The 27,315-nt window shown below is 46.4% G+C and overlaps 1 protein-coding gene across 9 annotated transcripts in view; it reads left to right on the top strand.

The window, feature by feature from the left end:
• ZBTB40 (zinc finger and BTB domain containing 40) overlaps positions 1–26,948 on the top strand; it is a 78,762-nt gene extending 51,814 nt beyond the window's left edge. For 7 of the 9 annotated variants that reach the window (XM_019938552.3, XM_019938550.3, XM_019938556.3 and 4 more), the window contains 13 exons: positions 1,368–1,560; positions 3,302–3,438; positions 3,840–4,041; positions 4,401–4,534; positions 6,710–6,878; positions 7,163–7,630; positions 8,383–8,589; positions 14,373–14,537; positions 17,118–17,332; positions 18,556–18,718; positions 19,423–19,509; positions 20,734–20,960; positions 22,768–26,948. In XM_019938552.3, the coding sequence (XP_019794111.2) occupies positions 1,368–1,560; positions 3,302–3,438; positions 3,840–4,041; positions 4,401–4,534; positions 6,710–6,878; positions 7,163–7,630; positions 8,383–8,589; positions 14,373–14,537; positions 17,118–17,332; positions 18,556–18,718; positions 19,423–19,509; positions 20,734–20,960; positions 22,768–22,962 (2,562 nt within the window). In that variant the 3' untranslated portion in view covers positions 22,963–26,948. The remainder of the gene's footprint in view (positions 1–1,367; positions 1,561–3,301; positions 3,439–3,839; positions 4,042–4,400; positions 4,535–6,709; positions 6,879–7,162; positions 7,631–8,382; positions 8,590–14,372; positions 14,538–17,117; positions 17,333–18,555; positions 18,719–19,422; positions 19,510–20,733; positions 20,961–22,767) is intronic. The other 2 variants (XM_019938553.3, XM_019938554.3) reach the window with 2 other exon arrangements.
• Positions 26,949–27,315: the final 367 nt, after the last annotated feature.

Below are 27,315 nucleotides of genomic sequence, written 5' to 3'. Positions count from 1 at the left end.
GAATAAGGTTTAAAGACTTAATTGCCCAAGGTCACACAGGCCATACATTTTAGAACTGGATTTCAAACTAGGCCTGTCCGGCTTTAAAGTTCATACCCACTCTTTACAGTATCTGGCTGCCTCGTTTTGTATCAGGTTATTGTTTACGAGCTAAGACATAGCACAAAAATCAGTATGATTTTTAGATACAAGCCCTTAAGTTTTAAATTTTAGCTCATTTAGTAGAAATCTAATATATATTAGACCTTAAACAAAGAGAAAGACTATATTCTGTATGGACAAGGTATGTGACAACTTAATTTATAATATACACATGCCTTTCATATATGTAATATAGATATTTCTTTTACATATATAAAACCAATTTGGTTTTATAGCTAAATTTATTATTTTAAAACAGAAGTAATTTGATAATAGCGTCCTCTGGCATGCTACTGTGACCATCTGCTTGACTCTTTCTCCGGAGAGCTGGCATTTTCCCAAAGGAAAGTTCAAAATTTAGTTACTGTAGATTACATGTATTGAAATAATCCCCTGCATTATCCACAAGAGCCAAGTTATACATATTTAATTGCAGTCCATTAAGGCTAGTTCTATTGTGATTGGAAAATATCTTTAAAATAACTGTCAGGTGTTTGATTTTTCAACCTTTTGCTGGAGGCCTGTGCCCTCTTGACTCAGAAAACCCTCTAGCATACCAGGGAAGAACAAGTGGGTAGAACTGTGGGATGGTGACTGGAGCTGTTCATGTGGCCACTGGGGAGGAGAGGGCTGGATAATGAGGAATCTGCTAGAAAAATTATCCTGAAGTGCACTTTAAATCTATTATTTTGGAGGCCACAGACAAATGTATGAAGTATCCGGGTATTCAAATTGCAATGCAAATAAAGTAAAAGGAAGTAAAGTAATAGAATTGCTCTGAACTTGCAGCCTCTGCCACTGTCATGTACTTGACTGAACAGAGATGAAAAACACTGTAACTGTATTTATTAATTGCCAGTCAGTTTTGCAATCTTAGTGTCTGAACAAACTCAATCTAAAGCTTAGATGTAAGCTGCTTGCTCTATCATATAGGCCTAGCGTAAGAATATTTTCACAAAATGCAAACTGTCAGAGGCAAAGAATATGCACAGACCCGCAATTGAGAAAGAAAGATTTTCATGGAGCTGTTTGTTTGGAGAATGTTTTGGATTTTTATTGAAACAGAATAAGGAAGAGACTATGACAAAACTAGCGCTAGAGACAAGCAGAAGAGGACCTGGAGTCGGGGCGGTTTGTAATGCTGTCTTGCTGGTCTTTCCAGTGGTGTGTCAAATGCACTTAGAATTTCCAGTAACTGGTGTCGGGTTGATTGCTTGCCACTGCAGGTGATTCTGAATTGCTGTGAGGGTGGAACACCCAAGGAGACAATAGAAAATTTGTTGCACAGAATGACTGAAGAGAAGACCCTGAGCGCTGAGAGTTTGGTAAAACTCCTTCAGGCTGTGAAGATGACATTCCCAAACTTGGGCCTTCTGCTGGAGAATTTGCAGAAATTAGCTGCTTTGCCGAGCACCACAGGTATTAGTTAATTATTGACTCTCTGGACTGGAACCACTCCTACAGAAAATTATAGCTTAAAACACCCTTTTGGCTCCTTGCTGGCGGGGGAGATAAGACAATGTTAAGAAAGGCCGTTGTGAAAGAGAAACTAGCTGTCACAAATCAGTGATTCTCGATATCTCTGGAGTTAGGATCGGAAATCTAAGAATTTCTTCTCCATTAAGCTCCCCCGTGATGTTCCCGTGGTTCAGGGTCTAGAAGTGTGGCTTTCCCGGGGCTGTCACGTGCCACCTGTGAACGCCTGTGGAGCAGATGGACTCACACGTGTGAGCAGCAGGAACTCAGGTCCTGACGTCCCCACTCCCACTGGAGTGCTGTTCGGTCCCAGCAGTGCCCAGAATTAACCACCCCTTGTGTCCAGCCAGTTTGCGACTATCCCTTTGAAAAACAACCCAACTCTAGCCAATCATCCCCCGTCCCAGAACGTTTGAGAATGAAATGGTTTTCAGAAGAAGGCTATTTGGGAAATGAGAGAACTTTCTAACTAGCTTGTAAGAATAATATATACTTATACAAACTTGAACAGTTTAAAAAATAAGAAAACTTCAAATCCCACCACGTGATAATTTCAGTATTAAACACATTGACATATTTTATCTATCACATTATTTTTACAATGTTGAGATACTCTACCATATTTTACCATTTCCCCCACTTATCAATATAACATAAACATTCTCCTCCACATTTCAGAACACTCCCTAGAATTCTATTTTTTTTAAGGCTATGTAGTTTCTATCATACGTATACTTATGCTGTCTTACTCATGCCCATGTCTAGGGGCACATGTAGCATAATGGTTAAGACTATCAAGATTACTGGGATTTGCATCCTGACTTCTTCGGTAGCTCTGTGACCCTGAGTAAGTGACTTAACCCTTTTGCACCTCATTGTCTGCCCTGTGAGATGGTGGTAAGAATGGTACCTTCCACCTTCATTTTTGTGGCTACTTTGAGATGATATATGTAAACATGGAGCACAGTGCTCAGCACATAATATAATACGCACTCAGTAAATATTAGTTGTTATCATCATCATCATCACAAGCTTCTCAGTGGCAAGTATCTTTGTACACAGATTTTTTTTTTGCCTTCAGATCATTTCTTAAGGCTAGATTCCCAGAAGTGGAGTTACTGGGCCAGAGAGGAAAATAAATTTTTAAATATCTACAAAGCTAATGGGAATGCCTGATAGTTTTGATTTTTCTTTACTTTCAAATAAATATAACCTTTCTTAAAAGAGAGTAACTAACAGATTGGCTGAGAGGGCATATAAACAGAAGAACAATGGGTCAGCTTTGCTACCGCCGTCCTGACTCGTGCCTGCCTGTACTTTGGATCGCTGCATGGATCCTTTACCTCAGGCCTGGTAGATAACATCCCTTGAATCTCTACATCTGCACCTCTTACAAGTGCAGCCTTCTAATTACCCCCGGTTGAGCAATCACTAGCTTCTACCACTGGGTGCTAACTTTCAAAGTATTGGTGGTTTTGTGACCCTGCAACACTGAGTGATTAAGTGTAGACCAGAGGAGACGTGAGCATACATGTGTGAGGCCCCAAGCCACGAGCTGCACTTATGCTCCAGAAGAGACAGAGCTGCTGTGCTAATCTGTTCTTCTGTCCGCATTTGTAACTCCCCTCATGTCGTGTAGAAAAGGCGTTAAGGAGGTTTTGTTGTTGTGCTAATATCCTTACAGTCCAAGCAAGCCCTGATGATTATGGGATTGAACTATTGAGGCGGTATCACGAAAACCTCTCAGAGATTTTCACAGACAACCAGATGTTACAAAAAATGATCCCACATGTGAAGAGTTTAGCCCCTGGAGAAAGAGAGGTAAGAGAGAGGGAGGAAGGGTGGGCAAAATTGAGAAAGAAGGAAAAAAGATTAACATATATTTTTTTTAATGTATTTCTATTTTATATAAACATACACACATGCAGCCATGTTGAGAAATGCTAAGGGGTCAGCAGAGAAGGAGATAGTAGGTGATTCAATTTCTAAGAGTGACAAGTAGGATAGTTGTAATTTCTGCAGTGATAAGGAAAAGCATTCAAAAGGAGGAATGAAGAACCTTCTCGTGTATAAACATCTCTCAGGTTGAAAGAAGTGAAGGATGTTGAAAAACTCCTCCCCAGAAATACGTTCACTACGACCCAGTGCTCAGACTTGCAGCTCTGCAGCTGGGCCAGTGGCTAGAAAGTCCCTTATGTGTATGTTTGTGCCGCATCTTGAAGGTCATGGAGAAGCTTGTGAAACGTGACTCTGGTTCAGGTGGTTTCAGTGCTCTGATGTCAGCAGTTCTAGAAGAGCAGACTCTCTCTGCAGCAGCCATTTGGCGACTGCTGCTTGTGGCTCAGGAGACAAAGGCCTGCCCATTGAACCTGCTCACGGAGGAAATACGAAGGGAGCCTGGCGCAGACGCTTACTTCCGGGCAGGTAGGTTGCCTGGCCTCTGTGCTGGCTTTGCCCCCACCAGAGATTATTGTCAGTCTTTGCAGGAAACAGCTCTCTTACGGTAGTCTTCCACATCCTGACCAGTAGAAGTAAGGACTGGCAATTTTGTTCAAGGACATGGGAGTCTGTAAACCTTTCAAAGTAAAATGTGCAACAATTCTTCTAAGCTTATATTAATTATACTCTGATTACAGTGATGTTTGCCATCTTCTTCACTCCCAACTCCAGGTGGGAGATAGATGAAGTATATTCTCATTATGATGAACTGAGTTGAGAAAAGATGAAAGGGAAAAATGGTGCTCATAGTTTTACTAATGAGTTTTCAATCCCTCTTTGTTCAGTGATGACCCCAGAAAGTGCTGCCTTCGAAACCATCCTGAGGCATCACAGGTTGATCCTAGAGGCCATCCAGCAAAGGGCTGAACTCAAGTGCTTGGCCTCAGAGGAAGAGCGCCTGGCAGAGACTGTGAAAGAGGTGTGGTGGGGATAACAACACAGTGTTTGGGGGAGTTTTACAGCATTGATGCCCGGGACTGTCTTCACTCCTAAGGGAGGAACCAGCTCCTTGGAGCACCTGCTGTGGGCAGGCCCAGGCTAAGCAACACTTGTCATGCTTTTGCTCTTATAATCCTCCCAACTCTGGGTGACAGGTGATGCCACCCACATTTTACAGATAAGGGAGCTCGTGCTCTGAGAGGTCAGTGATGTTTCTAGGATGTACCAGCTAGTCATAGAAGCAGCCAGGACTGGAACTCAGGTTCAAGTGACTCAAACCCAGATTTATTCCATTTGTTTAAACCTAGGAAAACTCAAAGGGAACCATGATACTGGTCTCTCACATGTTGTAAGAAGCAACTTTTTTCAGAGGAAGAAAAGTAAAATTGGTCTTATTACATGCTCTATTCTGGCTTCTAGAAAGAGCCAAAATAAACATAGAAAGAACAAAGCTTTTGCCCATATGGGATAACAAATAGTGCCAACTCATTTTCTGTAAGGCTTCTCACGGTGTGGCCAGCATCCCAGAAAAACCAGGTGGGGATTGCAGGGGGAATTCACGGATGTTCATCCCAGGATCATGTGCATCTTGAGTGGGAAAGAATTATAAAGGAGCATAAAATTAAATTACAGATTCACCTGTCGTGCTTTTTGATCCGAGTAGGCATGGAAGGTGTGTAGAAAGGCTGTCCTAACTCTGTCTACACAGGTGACAGCCCCACCTTGGTCTGACTCTCAGATGGGCAGAAGATGGCACACATTTCTGTGGGGCTTCAGAGGAGAGATTCATCTGCTAGACTCTCTCCAGCATGCCTCGCACTTCAGAGATGGGGCTTCTGCCGTTGATCAGTTTTAGCCTCACTAATTAGTCTCAAGCCTGCCTCCAGGGACATCAGGTTTATTTAGATAGACTTGAAAAGAGCAGAAATAAAATATCTTCCAAAATGAAAATTCCATTTGGCCATCTGTGGATAGTTTAGCTTTATTTTCTCAGTGTACTGACTCTTTTCTGCTGATAGCTGTAACATTCTGAGAGGATGGCTTTGAAATAATTTTCTTGGCTTCTTTAAAGCCCCTATTTGAACCTTCTTTAAAAACCTGAGTTTCGGGCTTCCCTGGTGGCACAGTGGTTAAGAATCTGCCTGCTAATGCAGGGGACACGGGTTCGAGCCCTGGTCTGGGAGAATCCCACATGCCACGAAGCAACTAGGCCCGTGAGCCACAACAACTGAGCCTGCGCGTCTGGAGCCTGTGCTCCAACAGAGGCCGCGATAGTGAGAGGCCCGCGCACCGCGATGAAGAGTGGCCCCTGCTTGCCACAGCTAGAGAAAGCCCTCGCACAGAAACGAAGACCCAACACAGCAAAAATTAATTAATAAACTAAAGAAAAAAAAAAAAAAAAGAAAGAAAAATCTGTTTAAAAAAAAAAAAAACCTGAGTTTCGGGCTTCCCTGGTGCGCAGTGGTTGAGAGTCTGCCTGCCGATGCAGGGGACACGGGTTCGTGCCCCAGTCCAGGAAGATCCCACATGCCGCAGAGCGGCTGGGCCCGTGAGCCATGGCCACTGAGCCTGTGCGTCCAGAGCCTGTGCTCCGCAAGGGGAGAGGCCACAGCAGTGAGAGGCCCACGTACCGCAAAAAAAAAAAACAAAAAACAACCTGAGTTTCTTTATGAAAGAAAATGATGTTTAAAAGGGTACACCTAAGTATCTAAAAACGTGAAGCCACTGATCGTGCAGAATTACTTCCCAACATTGAAACAGTTATATATTACGAAAAATTATCTTGATCATCAAGACAGAAATGCCAACAACCAAGTCCTATAGCTTTCCAAGCATATAATACTAAGCTCTAGAAAAGTTCTTTGGGAGACTCCTGGTGTCTGAGAAGATACTTCTCACAGAAAATCCTCAATGCTTCCTTGCTTGCACCTTTATATTTGCACATTTGTCTTCATATGTGCCTCCTTGTTAAAATTTTGTTAATTTCCCTATTCTTGGAGAAAGAGGGCTCTCCACTATATTTATGGCACGAAATGTATACTTGTTACAGATAGAGCAATGCCTCCCTGAAATTAGCTTTGTTTTCTATGTTGAAAACCATGGAGAAAATCTGCTGATATTAACCGCAAACCTTTGTCTCATGGTATTCATTTAGATTCTGAGCATTTCCTCTGAGACAGCCAGCCCTGAAGCTTCCCTGAGAGCATTGCTGAGCAAAGCCATGGAAAAAACCACCTCGGCCATTGAAATATGTCAGCTTCTGTGCAGCATCCACAGATCTTTCCCAGGCCTGCAGCCTGTCATGCAGGAGTTGGCGTATGCCGGTAAGAAACAGGGTGGGTGGGGTCCTGTTAGGCCTCCAGGTTGTTTCCTTATTGGAGAGAAGAGGCAGCAGTTCATTTAGGAGTTCACCCATCGCTGCTTTATTTTATATGCTCTCAAATACTTAGAAAAGTCATAGACAGATGTAAAATGATGCTATCTGTGTTTATCAGAGAGTAAAGATGACAGTCCCAAGTAGTCTCCATTCTCCCCTAAGAAGGAAAGTTAGAAAGCAAAGTAGAAACATAGGAAATTCCCAGAGCCATCAGATCTCTCTCCTGTGCAGGTTTCCTTACTGAGGAAAAGGGAGAGAAGGAAAGGTGGATGGTGAGTAATAAATTTCACCTTGAAGCCAAGGACAAAGCAGATGAAAAGGCGGCTGAGCCAGCTGAAGAAAACTGCCAGCCTGGGAAACAGAACGGTCAAGGAGAGACTGGTTCCTTGCCAGAAGAACAAGAGAAAGATACTTCTGCCTCCCCAGACTCTGCCAAGAAGAGCTTCGTCTGTAAGGCCTGCGACAAGAGCTTCCATTTCTACTGCCGCCTCAAGGTGCACATGAAGCGCTGTCGGGTGGCCAAGAGCAAACAGGTGCAGTGTAAGGAGTGTAACGAGACCAAGGACTCTAAGAAAGAGCTGGAGAAACATCAGCTGGAGGCCCATGGTACAGGTGGAGAGGCTGACGTCCCCAAGAAGAAGAAGAAGAGGCTTCCAGTGACGTGTGACCTCTGTGGAAGAGAATTTGCTCATGCCTCAGGTACATTCAAGAAGGCGAAGTAATAGAGGATGATAATTCAGATATTGTAGTTTGGATTCCAGGCCTTTCCTCCAGTATGCGATAAGGGCTGTGGAAAGGCTTAGAAAATAGAGCAGAGGCAGGGTAATGTTTTGAGAAGAGCATGAGCTTTGGAATCAGCTCCCTGAGCCTTAATTTCCCCCTGTTATATAGGCACCCTGATACCACCTACTTTTTTGAATTGCTATGAAGATTTAAGATAATATAGCTGAACACCTAGTACAGTGCCTTCAATAGAGTTAGTACTCAGTAAATTGTGGCTATGATTATTCATAATAATAATACCTATTAATAATAATAGTCAGCTATTTCACACCTGACTCTTAGGTTTCTATGTATCACTTGTTTCTTGATAGTAAACGAGTCCTAGAAACCAGGGGATGTAGAATTTGAATTGTTTTCCCTTGCCCCAAACCTAATGAAACAGAAAAGTGAGTTTTGTTTCACTCTTTCTGGGTGACTGGGTCCTGTTTAAGAGAGAGAGGAGATAGACAAGATAAACCCAGAACACTTGGTGCCTGACCCAGCCAGGAACGGACCAAGGCGGCTTGGAGCGCTGGGTGGTGGGCTGATGAGCAGCATGGCCTGGCGTCCTGTGGCTCACGCTGTGCTTCCTCTCGAGGCCTGGCCTGAGACAGTGCTCGGGTGTATCCTCCTGCTGAATTCATAACATTGATCACTAGCATCTCTGGCCCCTGGTATGGCTTCCCTAGGCATGCAGTACCACAAACTGACGGAGCATTTTGACGAGAAGCCGTTCTCCTGTGAGGAGTGTGGGGCAAAGTTTGCGGCCAATTCTACCCTGAAGAACCACCTTCGCCTTCACACTGGGGACCGTCCATTCATGTGCAAGCACTGCCTCATGACCTTCACCCAGGCCTCTGCCCTGGCCTACCACACCAAGAAGAAGCACTCAGAAGGTAAGGCTTGGAGAATTTCTTCACTTTTCCTGCAAACTTTAACACTGTGAGCTGCCTAAAAACCCATTTGGGATTAGGCGTGATATATATCTCAAAGAGATCAAAAACAGACATGGACTCTCTAGGTGCACAGTTGCTGGGAAATACATATGTGCAAAGACATGTAAAATGCTTTTGGTGAGCGTTTCTGAAGAGAAGCTGGTTAACATAATAATATGACTTTCTAGTTATAGAATTTACATAAAGCCAGGAATTCTTTGGGCTTTGAGGTGGAGTTCAAGCATAAGAAAACCCTTGGTTGAGCATCTGCTGTGGACTAGGCAATGGCAGACACTACGTGACTTACCTGGAATACCTGGGATCACAGAGCTGACGGTCCAGCGTGTCTCTAGTATAGAGACAGTTACCGTGCAGGGTCAGGGTCATCCATCAGAGGTGTGATATGGAATAATACCATTATAGGGAGATACGGAAGAATGAAGTAAGGGTTTCTAGTCCAGTTGGAGTGGGGGGCGGTGTGTTGTCAGGGAAGGCTTCTCGGAGGATTCTGTACATCATTTGGAGCATTTATGTGTGAGTACAAATGCCACCATCATCTCGCCTGGCTTGTTGTTGTAGCCTCCTAACTGGTCTCCTCCTCTCACCCTTTCTCTGGACAGTGTTCTCAGTACACAGGCCCAAGTGATCCTTCTAAAGCTAAACCACGTTAGGTCACTTCTCTGCTCAAAACCCTGCAAAAGCTTTTCACTTCATTCAGTGTAAAATCTGAAGGGTAGCCTGCCAGGCCCCGCATGATCAAGTCCCCGATACCTCTCCAACCTTATCTCTTACTGCTCTCCCCTTCACTTGCCCTGTTCTACGTGTTGCAGCTTCCTTGCAAGGCCTCTGACCTGCAGGCCTCTGACCTCTGACCTCTGCTTGGAATGCTTTCCCTTCAGACACCTCGAGGCTTCACTTCCTCACCGCCTTCAAGTCTTTACACAAACCTCACGTTCTCCTTTAGGCCTTTCCTGACCACCCTGTGTAAAGTCTCAGTGCCCCAGCCCCAGTTCCCCTGCATTATTTTTCTCCCTCTCACTTATCATAGGATCTATCATCTATGTATTAATTTATTTTGTTTATAGTTAGTCTCCCCCTGTTAGAATACAAGCTCCATGAGGGTAAAGCTCTTAGTCTTTTTTTTTTCCTTCCCTCTGATGTATCTGTGGAACTTAGAATAGTACTTAGCAATAGGAGGTCCTCAATAAACATTTACTGAGTGAATGAATTTCTTGAGCATTATTCCAGGCACTAGGGATAGTGTAACTATACACAAGCCCGCGGAGCTAACATTCCAGTGGGTAAAACAGACCATATATATATGTGTAATATAAATTCAGATAGTAGTCACTGCAATGAGGAAAAATAAAGCAGAATAAGCAGCAGGGGTGGGGATTGGGAACTATTTATTAATATTTGTATCATCAGAGAGAGCAGAGGAGATTTGAGTAGAAACCTGAACACAATGAGAGACAGAACCAATGGAAGATCTAGGAGAAGAACATCAGGAGTGCAGAGCACCCCCTCTCCAAGTGGGAACGAATGAGACTTACCTGTTTGAGGGACCGAAGAAAAGTAGAAGGGGCTAAAGCACAGTAAGTGAGGGAAAAGTGTTGAGAGATAAGGTCAGAGAGGTCACCAAAGGGCAGAACTTGGGACTTCCCTGGTGGCGCAGTGGTTAAGAATCCGCCTGCCAATGCAGGGGACACGGCTTCGAGCCCTGGTCCAGGAAGATCCCACACGCTGCGGGGCAACTAAGCCCGTGTGCCACAACTACTGAGCTTGCGCTCTAGAGCCCGCAAGTCACAACTACTGAGCCCACATGCCACAACTACTGAAGCCCACGTGCCTAGAGCCCATGCTCTGCAACAAGAGAAGTCATCTGCAACAAGAGATGCCACCGCAGTGAGAAGCCCGTGCACCACAATGAAGAGTAGCCCCCGCTCGCCGCAACTAGAGGAAGCCCGCGCTCAGCAACAAAGACCCAAAAATAAATAAAAATAAATAAATTTATTTAAAAAAAAAAAGAAACCAAAAGGCCAGATCTTATAGGATCTTCTAAGCCAAGGTAAGGACTTTGGTTTTCATGTGAGGTGTGTTCGTTTCTATTGCTGCTGTAAAAAATTACCAGGAGCAGTGGCTTAAAACATCGCAAATGTATTGTCTCATCACTTTGGAGGTTAAAAATCCAGAATGGGTCTTACGAAGCTGTGTTGGAGGAGTTGTAAAAAAATGTTCAAGTTTGGGGATATGTTGTTGAAAGTGGAAGTGACAGGACTGATAATGGATTAGATGTGGGATATGAGGGAAAGAGAGGAATTAAGGGTGGCTTTGGGGGTTTTGACATGAGCAGCCAGGTAAATGATGCTGCCATTTACTGAAACGGGGGAACTGGAGTGTGTGTGTGTATTTATAGGTGGGTGGGTTGCGGGGGTGGTGGCGGTGGACTCAGGAACTCTGTTTTGGCATGGTGGTAAATTTGAGCTACTCGGACCTCCAGCTGGACAACTAGGCTGATAGGCAGTGGATATAAGTCTGAAGTTCTAGGGACAGCTGGGAGATAGAGAAGTAAATGTGGGAGCTAGAGAGAATGTGGGAGCTAGCAATGTACAGGTAGAATGTAAGGCTCTGAGATAAGATCATCTAAAAAGTGGAGACAGAGAAGAAGGCCAAAGGCTGAGTCCTGGGCTTCTCAATAATTTCAACTCTTGATTCAAGAAACCCTATTTTTCTTTTTTTTTTTTCCCTGCTGTACTGCTACTTTATTTTTTACATCTTAGAGTATAATTGCTTTACAATATTGTGTTAGTTTCTGCTGTATAACAACGCGAATCAGCTCTACGTATACATATATCCCCATATCCCCTCCCTCTTGCGTCTCCCTCCCTCCCACCCTCCCTTTCCCACCCCTCTAGGTAGTCAGAGAGCACTGAGCTGATCTCCCTATGCTATGTGGCTACTTCCCACTAGCTAGCTATTTTACATCTGGTAGTGTATATATGTCCATTGCCACTCTCTCACTTCGTCCCAGCTTCCCCTCCCAGCCCCCTGGTGTCCTCAAGTCCATTCTCTACGTCTGTGTCTTTATTCCTGTCCTGCCCCTAGGTTCATCAGAACCATTTTTTTTTAGATTCCATATATATGTGTTACCATATGGTATTTGTTTTTTCCTTCTGACTTACTTCACTCTGTATGACAGACTCTAGGTCCATCCACCTCACTACAAATAACTCAGTTTTGTTTCTTTTTATGGCTCAGTAATATTCCATTGTATATATGTGCCACATCTTCTTTATCCATTCATCTGTTGATGGACACTTAGGTTGCTTCCATGTCCTGGCTATTGTAAATAGTGCTGCAATGAACACTGTGGGACATGACTCTTTGGACTATGGTTTTCTCAGGGTATATGCCCAATAGTGGGATTGCTGGGGCATATGGTAGTTCTGTTTTTAGTTTTTGAAGGAACCTCCATACTGTTCTCCATGGTGGCTCTATCAATTTACATTCCCACCAACAGTGCAAGAGGGTTTCCTTTTCTCCACAACCTCTCCAGCATTTTTTGTTTGTAGATGTTTTGATGATGGCCATTCTGACTGGTGTGAGGTGATACCTCGTTGCGGTTTTGATTTGCATTTCTTTAATGATTAGTGATGTTGAGCATCCTTGCATGTGTTCGTTGGCAATCTGTATATCTTCTTTGGAGAAATGTCTATTTAGGTCTTCTGCCAGTTTTTGGAGTGGGTTGTTTGTTTTTTTTGATACTGAGCTGCATGAGCTGCTTGTGTATTTGGGAGATTAATCCTTTGTCAGTTGCTTCGTTTGCAAATATTTTCTCCCATTCTGAGGGTTGTCTTTTCGTCTTGTTTGTGGTTTCCTTTGCTGTGCAAAAGCTTTTAAGTTTCATTAGGTCCCATTTGTTTATTTTTGTTTTTATTTCCATTACGCTAGAAGGTGGGTCAAAAAGGATCTTGCTGTGATTTATGTCATAGAGTGTTCGGCCTATGTTTTCCTCTAAGAGTTTTATAGTGTCTGGCCTTACATTTAGGTCTTTAAACCATTTTGAGTTTATTTTTGTATATGGTGTTAGGGGGTGTTCTAATTTCATTCTTTAACATGTTGCTGTACAGTTTTCCCAGCACCACTTACTGAAGAGGCTGTCTTTTCTCCTTTGTATATTCTTGCCTCCTTTATCAAAGATAAGGTGACCATATGTGGGTGGGTTTATCTCTGGGCTTTCTGTCCTGTTCCATTGATCTATATTTCTGTTTCTGTGCCAGTACCATACTGTCTTGATCACTGTAGCTTTGTAGTATAGTCTGAAGTCAGGGAGCCTGATTCCTCCAGCTCCGTTTTTCTTTCTCAGGGTTGCTTTGGCTATTCAGGGTCTTTTGTGTTTCCATACAAATTGTAAAATTTTTTGTTCTAGTTCTGTGAAAAATACCATTGGTAGTTTGAAAGGGATTGCACTGAATCTGTAGATTGCTTTGGGTAGTATAGTCATTTTCACAATGTTGATTCTTCTATCCAAGAACATGGTACATCTCTCCATCTGTTTGTATCATCTTTGATTTCTTTCATCAGTGTCTTATAGTTTTCTGAATACAGATCTTTTGTCTCCTTAGGTAGGTCTATTCCTAGGTATTTTATTCTCTTTGTTTCAATGGTAAATGGGAGTGTTTCCTTAATTTCTCTTTCAGATTTTTCGTTGTTAGTGTATAGGAATGCAAGAGAATTCTGTGCGTTAATTTTTTATCCCTTACCAAGTTCATTGATTAGCTCTAGTAGTTTTCTGGTAGCATCTTCAGGATTCTCTATGTATTGTATCATGTCATCTGCAAACAGTGACAGTTTTACTTCTTTTCCAATTTGGATTCCTTATTTCTTTTTCTTCTCTGATTGCCATGGCTAAAACTTTCAAAACTATGTTGAATAATAGTGGTGAGAGTGGGCACCCTTGTCTTGTTCTGATCTTAGAGGAAATGGTAAGAAACCCTTTTTTTCTTAACAAAATCTTATTCCAAAGTGTAACAATATAAAAAATGAAAATGAGGTGGATTGCCCTAGTTGAAGTCACCCCTAGGATCTGGGCTGTCTGGACCCTCACCTTATTGATTTTCCCATTTCTCTATTAGCCCATAAGGGAGACTGAAGGTACATTTGGTCTAGCATTTTTTTACAAATGCTGATTTTCCAGACTTGCTCTTTACCGGTATTTTCTAATGCTCTCTGGCAGTCTGGTCATTGTATTTTCATTAGTGCATGAGAAAATAGAGGAGCCAAGAAAATCTTTATAGCGAGTCGCTGGCAGAAAGCTGTCATTCTTTTCTGAGTCCATGTGTGTCATTTTTATGTGCAGTTGCATTTCTGCCCTGTATGTTTTTTAAGGGATCCAGGCTCACGTCTTTCTGGGCTCAAGGATATATCTGTTTCCTGGGAATGGAATGAGCTCTTACTTGTAGTGGCCAGATTAACAGATGGCTAGTCTTGTGTGATGAGAACTCTGTCCTTATCCCTCAGAGTAGGGAGACACTGATACCCTCCCTGTGTGATCAACTGTGTTTGTGAGGTACCATCTGATAGGATGGCTCAGACCTCTCACCCAGTGTATTACAAATTGCCTCGTGTTTTACTGTCATCTCCCAGATTATATTTCCCTGCTGTGTGCCTTAGAATGTGATTTTGTTTTTATGAATGCCCTAAATGCTTAGTGCTGCCTCTAATAAACTCACGTATATTTCCAGGAAAAATGTATGCGTGCCAGTACTGCGATGCTGTGTTTGCCCAGTCCATCGAGCTGTCCCGCCACGTGAGGACCCACACCGGGGACAAGCCATACGTCTGCAGAGATTGTGGCAAGGGCTTCCGGCAAGCCAATGGCCTCTCCATCCACCTGCACACCTTTCACAGTATGTACTGAGATTGTGGATATTAGGCACTCAGCACCAGGCCTGGCGCTGGGAAGGCACGCAGCAGTCATAACAGAAGTCATCACTCCACCAGAGCTGGGCCCCGTTCAGTGCCTTCCCCTCTCCTATTCTGCTGCAAAAGCCAGAGTCCCTCATTCCTATTTCAAGAAGAATCCCATTTTAACGTGTCATTGTGTGATTCTCTGTCCAGGCTGTTTCCTTGTCTTCCGTTTTAGCCCACCTGGCTCTTTTTGGCTGACAGAGGCCCATTATGTTTGAAGGAAAGGGTCTCTATAACAGACAGGCTCGCAGAGCACCAGAATATTTCCATTTGTCCGCTGAGCTTCACTTTCCTACTCCCACTCTCATCTTATGGTCATAACGTGCCTTTCCCCATAGGAGCAGCCTGGACGCTTTCTGAGTTAATGTGTACCACTGTGAGTGGTCCCTAGTCATGTTCCCTTAAAAGCCTTCTGCCCAGCATTCTCTTCCAAATGCCTTGTATTTACCCAGTTAGTAGGGTCTGCCCCCATCTTTGTCCCCTTCTACTAGAACTGATACAGACAAAAACACACTTCCATTCAACACACACAGGGGAGGAAGAGGAGATTTTGTGATTCCTTATCACATCATCAGGAAATCGCCAAGGAGGCATCCGCTGGTCACGTCACATCATCTTCAGCTGCTCTTGTTGTAGTAGTCATGTGATCAGCACAGCCCAGCAGGGTGGTTAAGAGCTTGGGCTCTGAAATCACACGGGCCTGGGCTTGAATCTTGACTACTCTGCCATTTACTTCTTTTAGGCCTTAGACAAATTTCTTTACCTTTTTAAGCCTCTTATGCCCCTTCTGTAAGGTAGAGAAAATAGTAACACTACCACATTGGGCTGTTGTGAGAATAAAAGAGATATCACACGTAAAGCATGAAGCTCCATGCCTGCCACATAGAGAATGCTCAGTAAATGCTAGAGAGTATTGGTGACGAGAGCAGCCTTCTCCAGGGCCACCTGTCACCATAAGAGCCTGCCTTTTTTTTCATGCCATGCACCTTGCATACCCTTCTTCCCTTTTCCCCTCCCTACCTTTGTTTCCCACACACCAGTTTCTAACTGTTGGCAAATACAGTATCTCACAAACATGTGCTTTCTGTCAACACATTCAAGTCTGTTGTCAGCCAGCCAACAAGGCACTTCGCCAGAGCTTGTATGTGCCCAGCATGTGGCTGGGCACTGGGCAATACAGGAAAACATAAAGTGCTGCCCCCCACTCCCCCCAAGGAGTTTACAAGGTTGTCCAGCAAATCTAGTTGCAGTAGACTTCCAGGTGAGTGGGATTTGGCTTGGATCCAGTGCCACAACTTTGAAGTCCTCTCAATCTCTTTAAACGACATTCCGCTTTAGTCTCCTTTTCCCAGTAGCATCACATGAAGTCAGGAAAGGGGAAGACATTATCAATTTTCAGAATAGAGAAGACCCGAAAAACTTTGCCATGACTTGGAGCGGATCACCCAAAGCAGGCCCAGCATCCAGGCCCCTCTCTCATTGACTGTTCCTTGCCTGTTTCATAGGATCACATCATTGCTTACGGAGAATTCCTTCCGAGTATCTTAAAAGATAGTGTGAAACTGAGATCTCAAGAGCTCACGTCCACAGGGATACTAGTTAATGATGCCGAGTGCTGCTGCGTGTCAGAATCCCTGAATTAGCCTGGATCAGCACACACATAAGATTGGCTGATGGGCTGGGCCTTTCTGTGGGCAAAGGATTTTATTATTCAAACGTTTTACTTTCTGTTACCTTCAGAAAAAGACTGAACTTTCCTGCCACAGGGATGGCAAATGTATTCTTCATCAGTGCTAGTTCTTACTTTTGAGGTCCCACTGAGGAGTTGCCTTGTCCAATTCAGCATGCAGCTCAGAGCATGACCTTGGGAGTGAAAGCTGGGATTGTTACCCAGCTCAGCAATATCATACTTGTGCCATTGGGCACTCTCTAAACCTTGATTTTCCTAATCTATAAAATAGGACTGGTAGTAGAACCTACACGTAGGGTTATTGGAAGTTTTAAGTGATTTAATATATGTAGGCACTTAAAACACGCATGTCATATAGCACTTAATAAACATTACTTATGAAAATGTTTTTGTTGTTGAATCTAAAGTGGGGATCAAGGAAGCATTCATCCTCTGCATTGTACTACTGACAAAAAAGGAAATAGTGATGCTTTGGGGAGTGTGTGGGAAATCTCTACAGAGAATTAGAAAACCCCAAAACACCCACTGCAGGTAGGGGAAGAGCAAAGGTGATACTCCCTGGAAAGTAGTAAGATGGAATTTAACTTGTAAGATGAGGAATTGAGGTAAACTCATGCTCAGAGGTGGTTAATCCAGAAGCCTCAGAGGAACCCCACCTCCTAGGATGAAAGTAGGAGGTAGTTAGGTGATGGATGCAGTGATTTCTGGTCCTTCGAGTCTGTCACCCTGCGTGACCTCTAAACAGTCTGGCTTCTGGAGCTGCACACAGAAAACCACGTGTCACTGATTGTTGCCTGTGGTGTCTCCCTCCCTCCCCTCATGGAACCAGACATAGAAGATCCATATGACTGCAAGAAATGCAGGATGAGCTTCCCCACTCTGCAGGATCACCGAAAGCACATCCACGAGGTGCACTCCAAGGAGTACCACCCCTGCCCCACGTGTGGGAAGATCTTCAGCGCCCCTTCGATGCTGGAGCGGCACATGGTGACCCACGTCGGAGGGAAGCCCTTCAGCTGTGGGATCTGCAACAAGGCCTACCAGGTGAGCTCAGCTTCTGCGGGCACCTTTCCCGGGCCCTCATCCACTCTCCCTTTGGTCTCCCTTGGCCCCCGTGTTTGTGGCTTGCAGAACACCTCTTGTCTCCAGGATATGACCATTTGGCCGGTTCTCATGAAGAATGCAGCTGATAGGTTATTCAGATCTCTGTGGTGACCTGGTCAGAGTGGGGTCAGTGGGGGAGCTTTAATTGGAGCCAAGAGTTCCTGCACGTCTTCTCTTAGATTTCAGCCTCGTCCTGAACTGAATCCTGCATTTTCCCTGGATATTTACATTCTTTAGAACCTGTTGATCCCACGTGTTGAGGGATGTGAGAATGACACTGGGGTGTGTAACACTACCTGGAATTATCTTGTTTAGCACAATTATTGGTGTTTTTTGGAGGATTTTTTAACTCCTGGGGAAGAGCTCTGCTTTTTTACCTTAGAATTTGCTATGTAATTGAAGGGAAACCCCATACAGATCTGAAAAGAAACCACTTCTTTGAGAAACTCTAAGACCACAGAGAAAAGAATGGCCCTCGCTGGCATCTATAGCATTTGGGTACAGAGAGAGAAACCCAGCAGCTAATTTCAGCTCAACAGAAATTGAGAGCTAACTTTGTTCCAAGCCTTGTGCTGTGACGTTAGGGTTACAGAGCTGGGTAAAACCTGGGCTTGGTCTCTAGGAAACCATGGAATTGTACGGAGAGTGTCGCAGCGCTGCTCTGGAACCCGGGAAGAAGGGGGCACTGGCTTACGGAGTAGGGATAGCACCTGCCCCTCTCCAGCAGGTTTCCCTGCTGCGCCCTGGGCCTCTGACAGGCAGCAAGACAGCTCGGTGGTGAAGCACAGATTCTCCATTCAGAAGGCCAGGGTGTGAATCCTGGTCCTCCTGTTTACTGATCATGTGACCTTGGGCAAGTCACTTCACCCCTCTGTGCCTCAGCTTCCACGTCACTGGAAAGAGCCTAACACCTCCCTCCTAAGCTTGTGAGGAATGGGTTTCTGAAGGCCCCGGCCCTGCCCTGTGGTGACCTCAGTGGATACACAGGTGCCTTGTTCCCATGAGCACCAGCGTCCCCTCGCATGTCAGCACTCACTGTGGTGGGTAAGAGTGTGACTCCAGGTCCATAAGCTTCCCTGGGAGCGCTTTTCTCTCATGAGGCTTTGTGAACTCTCCAGCTTGCTGGAACATCCAAGACCTAACATTTGCCACATTCCTTTTAGCAATTGTCTGGTTTGTGGTACCACAATCGGACCCACCACCCTGACGTGTTTGCTGCTCAGAACCATCGATCTTCCAAGTTCTCGTCACTCCAGTGCAGCTCCTGTGACAAAACCTTTCCCAACACCATTGAACACAAGAAGCACATCAAAGCAGAGCACGCAGGTGAATTGGGGTGCCCTGGACTGGGAGTGGGGGCTGAGGAGTGGAAGGGGCTTGGTGACGTAGCATCCTGGGTTCCAGCCCTAAATCCCGACTTCTAGTGCTAGAGTGTGGTGTGCTGCAGTGACACCCTCTTCCTCCCCAGCACACCGGCAGGTGCCATGTCAGTCCATCAGTAACACTAGCTTGAGTAGCAGTAGTTCTTGCAACTGGAGACCTAGAGCAGTGTGACTCCTGCCAGCCTCGGTGGTGATTGGTCGTGGCACGTGGGAAGGGTGGCACACAGGCCAGGGTGGGAATCCTAACTCTAGCTGTGTGACCTTGGCAAGTGACATCTCTTTCTGAACCTGTTTCCTTTTCTTCAGAAAGTCAATTATTCACACCTGTGTTACAGATAAATTGGGGGATAATCACAACAGCTCGCAGTTATGAAGTGTCTCCTGAGTGCACGACACTGTGCTCAGCACCCACGTGTGTTTTCTCCTTTAATTTTCACAACAACCCTCTTTGCATCCGGGCACTTGGATCCGGATCTGGTGCTCTTTACCACAGATTGCACTAATGTAGCATAGGCATCAGGTTCCTGGCACTTCGTAGATGCTCACTAAGTGTGAGCCGTCATCCCGCCCTCAGCCCTGTTACTCCCCAGGCTCAGAGAATCTTCCTTTTGTTCTCTCCCACCACTTCTTTCCTCGTGTGCTTCTCAGATATGAAGTTCCATGAATGTGGCCAGTGTAAGGAGCTCTTCCCCACGCCAGCTTTGCTGCAGGTTCACATCAAGTGCCAGCATTCAGGTCAGTGCCCCTTCCAAGATGCTCCTGAGCTGCACTGCCCAGGGATGGGTCTCGTCTCCACCACCCACAGCTGCGCGACCCAGGCTAAGTAGCAGCTAACTTGTGCCTCAGTTTCTTCATCTACAAAACAGGGACGGTTGCAGTACCTACGTCATAGGGGAACCGTGAGAGTTGAATACGTTAATACACAGAAAACACTTAAGGCCTGGCACCAGTAAGCATCTCGTAAGCGTTACCCATGATTATCATTGTTCCTGCTATACCTTATCAAATCTAAAATGCCAGTTCTATAAGAGGCACCATTTTTAATGAACCATTAAGAAAGGAAAACTGCTGCCAGTTAAACTATGCTTTCTTGTCACTTAGAGTTTGCAGGTTATCCTAAGTGCTGCTTTGGACTTAATTTGATGTAGATTGTATGCACTCTTGTATGCATACATAAAAAAAGGAAACGTAAGGAATAAGTTGATCAACGTAAGAATTCAGCTTCCCAGAGTAGCTCTCAGTTCAGATTGTTGGCGTGAGTGTTATTCCACGTGGTGTTGCCCTCCACCGTCAAGAGCATTGGTGATGGAGAGCACGGTAAGGTGGTTTTGGTCTCTCGAGCATTAGCAAAACTAGTCTTCTGATTCCTGCTTTGGGAATGTAGCTGAACATCCAACCCTTACCTCCTCCCTCTAAACCATTTGTTTCCTGTGAGTTTAAAACATGCACTGCTCCTGTCTTAGGGCTTTTCTTTCAGACTGTGGACATGCATTCTGCAAGTCTTGATGCTGCCCCTTTAGATGTCCGTGCAAGTGCACTTGTTGACAATTACACCCACCTCCATGGCCTGTAACAGTAGTAAGGTGCCATTGATCCCATTTCAGAGACGTTAAAAGGTGCTTCTTAGAATTGACGAAATAAACATTGTCAGCAGCATTACAGTTGAATGAATAATGGACTTTGGCAGAGGCAGATTTCGCCTGAATCTGATGCTAATGAAGCTGTGCCTTGGAGCCTTGCACTTGGTGGGACCCTTCCAAAGATCTGCCCCTGATCCTGTGTGTGTAATTCTGTATCAGTCTTCCTAGAGAGGGCTCCCCAAATTGTACACGCTCCAGGCCCCACAGGAGCTGAAGAGCTGCCTCTGGACCTGCCTGTGCTCCTTGCCCCCGCTTGCACCTTCCTCTCCCCTCCCTCCTCTCGTTTCCCTCAGTCACTCCCTCTGTCCCCTTCCTCCAGGGTCACAACCGTTCCGGTGTCTGTACTGTGCAGCCACTTTCCGCTTTCCCGGGGCGCTGCAGCACCACGTCACCACTGAGCACTTCAAGCAGTCGGAGAGCACCTTCCCCTGTGAGCTCTGCGGGGAGCTCTTCACCTCCCAGGCCCAGCTGGACTGTCACTTGGAGTCTGAACACCCAAAGGTGACGGGCACTGAAAGCCAAGTGGCTGCCTCGCAGATGGTGCAGGTGATTCTGGGGCCATCAGATATGAGGGTGCTGACACGGGGTCCCTGAGGCTTCTCTGGAGGCAGTCCCATCACGACACCTAGCCTTTCTCCCCGGGGCTCTCAAAGGGCCCCGTGAGTGATGCATTCATGACCAAGAGGATCTTGCAGAAGAGTCTCTCTGGACCTCTTACCAAACAGAACAGAAAATTCTAGCCTCCTGGTGACCACATGTGAAATGGCCCCTGAGTAGAGGGAAGCTGGAACAAGAATTTTCAAAAGCAGAATGACATTGACCTCTCCTCCCAATTCACACACTCCCTCACCTTCTGCAGAACACCATGGGATGTGGTGAGAGTTGCAGGAAACCTTGGAGGAGCGTAGATGAGCTCTTTGTTGAGACCACCTTCAGCTGAAATGCTTTGGTAACTCCTCTGGGCTGGGCACAGGGCACATTTGAACGTCTGGGCTTCTCACCTTTACCTGGGTGTAAAGCCCCCCCCTCTTCTGATATTTCAAGGCTACGCTTGCTCCAGCCCCTCTTTGTGTCTCTAGTTCTATTACTGCCTTCCCGTCTTCTCCAGAGAGGGTGGGCAGGAAGGGAGAAGAAACTCCATTCTGTTGATTGACAGTAATTTGTGAATGGACGGGAGAGGAACTGTGAGCTGGCTGGGCCGCCCCCCGTCCTGTCCCTTAGAGCAGCCCCTTATAGCCGTGTTCTTACAGGCCTCTGTGGGGAGCAGAGGGCAAGTCAGGCGGCCAGGCCTCTGGGTGCCAATCCTGCTGCCATTTCAATGAGAACAGCGCTGCTATTATCTTTTTTATATATTAGGATTCTGGGTAAGATGTCCTTTGGGGCAAAAAAAATATTCCATTGCTAAAAGAAAAAGAAAAACAGTTTGAAAACTGCTGTCCTAGATGATTTTTTATTGAACATCACAATTGGTCTCTTCACTCCTACAGCAGAGACATGGCTGAGCTTGGCATCTCCATTTCTGCCCACTCAGGTCTAGTGGAAAGCACTTTCTGCTCTCGGCAGCTCTCAAGATCCAGGGTTGCTGTGCCCTCTGCGGGCGCTCAGTATTGAAAACATCCAGCTGTTCCGAGCTCCATGGCTCAGAAACATCAACTCGGAGGTTCAGGCAAGAACTGGGTGTACTTAACCAGACTAGTTCTCCCTGAGATGGGAAAGTCATCTTTAACAGATGCTGCAGATTTGGAAGGTGTGTGTGTGGCCTGTGGAGGAGAGAAGCCAGTGCCCTCCAGCCTGGTGAGCTGCGTGAGGGAGCTGACAGAAGCCACATTTTGTCTACCCGTTCTTCTTCCTGTAGCCATTAGCTCTGTAGCCACGTAGCCTCCAAGTAAGGCTCTTAGCCTGATCAAGGTCCAGACATGCCACCTTTGGCAACCCGAGGCTTCTGGTAAACCACTCCCATTTCCATGGTTCAAGCATGACACGAACCACTTTGATTCAGTAGCATTCCTTTCACACGGCACTTACTTCTGCAGTGTAATCCTCAAGACAGGAAAACCCAGTGTGAGAAACTGAGCCCGCGTTCACTGGTGTGTAGTCAGAGTCCAGGCACCCTGAGGTGGCGTACGGAGCTAAATCAGAGCAATTTGGCACAGAGTTACTTAACTTGTTTGCCTGCCTTCTCTTTTGCATCACTGGTGTGTTAGACTTGCCTCTTCCCATTAAGCACATGTAACTGCTCTCCTCTGGTGAAAACATAAATATCATCATTACAGCGTGAGATGAAAACCATGTAAGTTCTGGGGAGCCAACTGTGGACACTGCCCAGAGCAGCCTCACGGTCTTTCCCTTTCAGGTGATCCAAACCCCAGAGCCGGTGGCCCAGACGGAGCAGGTGATCACTTTGGAGGAGACCCAGCTTGCTGGTTCACAGGTGTTTGTGACGTTGCCAGATTCGCAGACATCCCAGACCAGCTCTGAGCTTGTGGCAGTGACCGTGGAGGACTTGCTAGACGGTACCGTGACCCTAATCTGTGGGGAGGCCAAGTGAGTGGCTGCTCATCGTGGAGGGTCCTACGTTTGCAATAGAGAGAATGCTCCACACTTGCCTTTTGCCCTTCCTCCCTCGATGTCCTGAGTATTGAGCATCTTAGCTTAGCACCAACCTAAGTGGTCTCACTTGGGAAACGGACAGAAGCATCATGGTTCTCATAAAACCAAGTCTGAGTCATCAACACCAACGCGACCGCCCTCCGTAGCAGGCAGGCCTGTTCCTCACAGGCCTGCTGCTGTGGCCTCTCTGACACTGTCTATCCCCAAGTGGAGTATAGCTTCTGAAATAGAGCCTGAAAGAGCAGTGGGATAGGAGCTGGTGACCAGAGTAACCAGAGCGGTGTGATGTGCTGGCAGCCCTCAGCATGCAGAGCAGCAGTTCAGTGCAGGACAGTGGCCCACAGAGTGGGGCTGCAGGTGCTGCCAGTGCCTTCTGGCCATTTAAAAATGAGAGAAAATAGGGGGCTTCCCTGGGGGCGCAGTGGTTGAGAGTCCGCCTGCCGATGCAGGGGACACGGGTTCGTGCCCCGGTCCGGGAAGATCCCACATGCCGCGGAGCGGCTGGGCCCGTGAGCCATGGCCGCTGAGCCTGCGCGTCCAGAGCCTGTGCTCCGCAACGGGAGAGGCCACAACAGTGAGAGGCCCACGTACCGCAAAAAAAAAAAAAAGAGAGAGAAAAGCACCATCAGACCATCTGGGGATTCCTAGCCTTGAGCACACTCAGCACCTCCTCACGTCTGTCATCCTTCCAGCCTCCTCTCATGGTGGCAGTAGGACAGGTAGCAGCATGCTGACACAGGAAGGCTTCATTTCCATGCTGAGTCCCACCTTGTCAGTATAATCAGCCATTCCCAAAACAAAGCCTTTGGAGTGTTTCTTCTGGGAGTGTTCAGTGTGAGGCCATCTAGCTGCAAACCGTCTCTGCCTTACCAGGAAACTCTTCATGGTATTCTGCACCTGAGGCTGGTTCCCATAGCTTTTCTGTGGTGTCCTCAATCCCCTTTCCCTAATCAAAGCCTAAAGCTTCTACCCAACCTGGAGGCCTCATCCCCTCCCTGAGGAGCACGTGATACATGTAACGTAGCAGTGAACCAGCGCCAGGTGGAGTGGCCCCTGAGTCTTCCTCCTGCCAGGGTCTTCCCTGCCTGTGAGTAGCCTGTTGTCTGAGCTCTTTCCAGCTGCCACTGTGACTGCAGGTCAGTGATCCTTTGGAGTCTGAATTTTACAAAGCTTTTTCATCTTCAATTCCTAAAATATAATCTGATAATTAATGGTTTATGGAATCCATTATGAAGTGCAATTAGATGGAAGGAATGACTAGCATTTATCTTCCTTTCCCTGATGGCAGAAGGTTGAAGTCTGCTAGGGCAGTGTTTACACACCCAGCACGGCTCCCTGCCACCTTGTGTGGTTGACCCCCTGCGGAAGGTACTGCCCAGTTTGATCACTCACCCTCAAAATACAGGCTGGCAGAAGACAAGGCCACCCCTTCTTTCTAAGCACATTTCACGTCACCAGGTACCAGCAGGGGAGGGGTCGATCTGGGTCATGGTCGCTGCTTCTGTCGCCATCACACGTTGCCGGAAGGGCAGAAGGTGGGACCTTAACACTGCCAGTGTGTCTGCTGGCATCCATCCTGCTCTGTGCAGGCAGCTGGGCCAGCTCACCCCGCCTCCAGTTGTGTGCTCATTTTATGTGCAAATCACTTGAGCTTGTCGGCTCAGGGATCGTCCCATTCTGAAGTAAATGAAGTTTTCAGAGGCCAATAACTGACCAGAAGATGGTGCTCAAACCTTTAAGACTTTGCCTCCCTGTGAGGCCCTCACTGCTTCTGCCAAGGCCGTCTCTGTCTTCTTAAGGGTTTTCAGTTCTGTGAGCTGTCGGACCGGGATTGCTCTTGATCAGCAAGTGATGAGATGGCACCGAATCTCCCCTTAGCACCAGATAAAACCCATTGAAAGAGTGGAGCAGCCCTTCTTACAGGGCACGGAGGCCAAGCCCGGCAGATAAGAGTGCATGGGTGGGTGGGAATCGCAGCGTTATCAAAACTTCTTCCAGCCAAGAAAAACAAAATAAATTTAAAAATTAATTGCTGAGGACCTGTAGGGGAAAGTGATTTTTCTTTTTAAAAAGTCTTCTGAATAAAGAAAGCTATAAGCTTTAAACCCAACTTCCAGATCCTTTCAAGTACTGAGGCACCCTTTCTCAGGTTGCTGGTGGAGACCCAGATCGTGGCAGGACACTCGTTTTCTTCAGAATCACCAGACTCACAACTCACTTTGCCAAGAGCAGACAGAGCAGTGGGCTATGCTGCCGGCTGCACCCTCACCCTGTGGCACAGCCAGCAGGAGCACGAGGCCTGTGCTGGTTCTGGTCAACATGAGCGAAAGGTCCGCCCCGAATTTCGTCTCTGCTCCGAGTGGGCCTCGGCAAGCTGCTGCGCCAACAGCGCTTTCACAGCGCTGCTGCCTAGAGACGCCCAAGCCTGGACTTTATCGTAGGAAGACTTTTTCTAGCCCTACTTGGCCACTTTATTCTTTTCTCCCACTTCTGCCCAAGAGACCTTCTGCATTGCTGCCACAGAGGACATGTTACCGGGGTCCCCTTGTCCACATCACCTGCTCTCATGTGGCAGTGGTGGTCTCTGCCTTATTGCCGTGGTGCTGCCCTTGTGGCCTCAGGGCTGAACCCTGGGGGCACTGGCAGTGGTGTAGAGGAGTCTGTGGACTGCTTGGAATGCATATTTATTCAGTAAGACCCCAACTCTTCTCTGCCTCCAGAGCTTATGAAACACCTGGTGAGGAGGAAAGGGCAGACAGATTCCAAGCTGGAGTCTGATTCCGTGGGGATCACTTACGGAACGGCATTTGCCCATCCCTGGTGAGTGAGACAGACAGCAGATAGATGGCTCAAGAGCGAGGATCGCTCTGGGAAGATGGGACTGTGCAGTGTGTGAGCAGAGCCTGAGGGGCAGCAAAGGGGCAGAGACTTGTTTATTTTATAAAGCCTGAGTCCAGCAAGTGCCGCAGTCTACTGTGTGAATGCCAGGTTCCCTGGTCATTCATGTCCTCTGAGGAAGCTGTCTGACTCTCCCCTCCCACCAGCCATGGAGTGTATTTCAGCTTCATCCCCCAGGGAAGAGCCCTGATAGTCGCGGACTGAGGGTGAAATAGATCCAGTCAAACAGGGGTAAATGGGGAGACAAGGGCCCTGTTCTCTGCTCATGGTGTAAATCGAGGAGAAAGATGAGATGGGCCCAAAGAGTTTCTCTACCCCAGGTGATGTTGCAGTCACCATAGGCTGATTACTTATTAATAATATGGGGTGGGGGATTTAACTCTCATGTGCCTGAGATCTAAGAATTGACTAAGGGTTGGAGGAGCTGCAAGCCTTACCTAGCATGGTTCTAGGGAACAAGCAATATTTCTATTAAATTGGGACTAGGAAGTTGGACAGTGGTGGAGAAAATCCTGGGATGCTTTAACCAGTCCTCCCAAAGGAAGACTTCAGCAGCCCCTGCCCTGCTCCGCTTGGCCTAGTGTATTGCAGGGATACTTGGGAAGTAGGGAGAAAGTGGGAGTGAAAGAAAAATTAGGGGTTGAAGGGAGTATTTTGTCGCCATGGAAAACCTTGGGGCTGGTAGGACTTGGGCCAGAAGCACAGCCAGAACTCAGAAACTTGCTATACCTGTGACTTGGCCTGTAAGGAAGGGAGAAGTTGCTGTGCTTCGGGGATTACATTGTTGGGAAAAAAAAAAAAAAAATTATCCCATCAACTAATTTAGATTGCTTCCAAATCATGGAAATGTTGCATCATTTCCCTTACAAAGGCCAGTCACACCTGCTACCACCCACGGTCAGGACAGGGTGCACATGTCAGGCCAGGTCAGCCAGCACACTATGGCTGTTTAAATTGGATTACAAACCATTGTTCGTGTTCAACTTGCACTACTCTATGTAAATAAAATATGTACTTTGAAAAAAATTATGCTGCATGAGTTTCAAATGGACTGTGATGCTATAAACCTGTTTTCTCTTTGGTTCTGGGCAGCTGTCAAATGAGACGAGGCTTGATAGGCCTGGTTTCCTAGGGGCTATTGTGTACCTGCGGGCCTTGTTAGCATGGCCTGGGAAGGACAAAAAGCTCTCCTGTCGTGTGGAGCCTCATTTTTCTAAACCCTCGTTCCCAGGGAGCAAGTGTGGTGCAGGGTTTCAGAGACAGGCTTTGGTGTCCAACCTGGGTACATCCCAGCTATGCCACTTTATGACTGTGTGACCTTGGTGAGATACTTATCCTCTCTGAGCTCCCTCCTTCCAGCTCCCGTTCACAAAAGGAGGAAATTATTGTATTT

This window comes from Tursiops truncatus, chromosome 1 (assembly GCF_011762595.2).
Source record: "Tursiops truncatus isolate mTurTru1 chromosome 1, mTurTru1.mat.Y, whole genome shotgun sequence".
Taxonomy (NCBI): Eukaryota; Metazoa; Chordata; class Mammalia; order Artiodactyla; family Delphinidae; genus Tursiops; species Tursiops truncatus.
This window is presented reverse-complemented; position numbering and strand designations above follow the sequence as displayed.